This window comes from Musca vetustissima, unplaced genomic scaffold (genome assembly GCF_032173495.1).
Source record: "Musca vetustissima isolate MV318-11 ecotype Yass unplaced genomic scaffold, APGP_CSIRO_Mvet_v1 utg402892, whole genome shotgun sequence".
NCBI classification, from domain to species: Eukaryota; Metazoa; Arthropoda; class Insecta; order Diptera; family Muscidae; genus Musca; species Musca vetustissima.
The window spans coordinates 14,034-14,767 of record NW_026873501.1 but is presented as its reverse complement, the minus strand read 5'-3'; the positions used below and the strand labels follow the sequence as shown (position 1 = coordinate 14,767).

Genomic DNA, 734 nt, shown 5'->3' with positions numbered 1-734 from the left:
AATCAAAAGAAGTGCGAAACGGCGTACGATAGATTGTTTTTTGCATTTTTCTCAAATAACAAACAAATAAAAAACACCGGATCCCAACAAGATGCCACAAGTCAGCAAATCTGAAGATGAATTTGGAAAGAAAATCGATCGCTGCATTACCGATATGGGTATAAAAAGTGTCAGCGGTTTGGCCATTGGTTCGGTGCTGTCGCTGCTCATATTCAAGAGGAAAGCATGGCCCCTTATAATGGGTACTGGTTTCGGTGCTGGTGTCTCATACAGAACATGTGAAAAAGATCTTAATATGTAAACGAAAAATTGCGAAATAAATATTTAGAAAAATGCTAAGCAAGTGCCTTGATTAATTACTTGGATATTGTGTGGAATTGGACAAATTTGGCGAATAATTAAGAAAAAAAAATTCTATATATACATTGATTTCATGTTTGTGTCACAGTGTCGTAGATGTTGCAAAGTTCGATTTTTTCAAACAAAATTCTCTTACGTAATTTTTGCTAAATCTTTTCAGTTTTCCTTTTTGACAGTACATATTGTTGATGATGAATGGTCCGGTTTATATACGGAATGCCGAAAATTTTATGAAAATGCAATCAATTTGGTATAATTACAATAAAAACATCAATATATCAATACATAAGGTCTTGTTTGAGCCAATTACTTCATTGGTTGTTGGTAGCTGACGCTTTCTACTACTGTTTGACATCATCGTGTTGCCAGCTATT

The 734-nt window shown here is 34.2% G+C and overlaps 1 protein-coding gene across 1 annotated transcript; it reads left to right on the top strand.

Moving 5' to 3' along the window:
• The first annotated feature begins 28 nt into the window (after nucleotides 1-28).
• LOC133325824 (MICOS complex subunit Mic10-like) lies at nucleotides 29-309 on the top strand. Its single transcript, XM_061534547.1, has one exon. The coding sequence runs from the start codon at nucleotides 92-94 to the stop codon at nucleotides 299-301; it is 210 nt and encodes a 69-aa protein (XP_061390531.1). The 5' UTR covers nucleotides 29-91; the 3' UTR covers nucleotides 302-309.
• Nucleotides 310-734: the final 425 nt, after the last annotated feature.

Excerpts from the sequence above, each read along its gene's own strand:
- LOC133325824 (XM_061534547.1), top strand. The coding sequence starts at position 92 with ATGCCACAAGTCAGCAAATCTGAAGATGAATTTGGAAAGAAAATCGAT.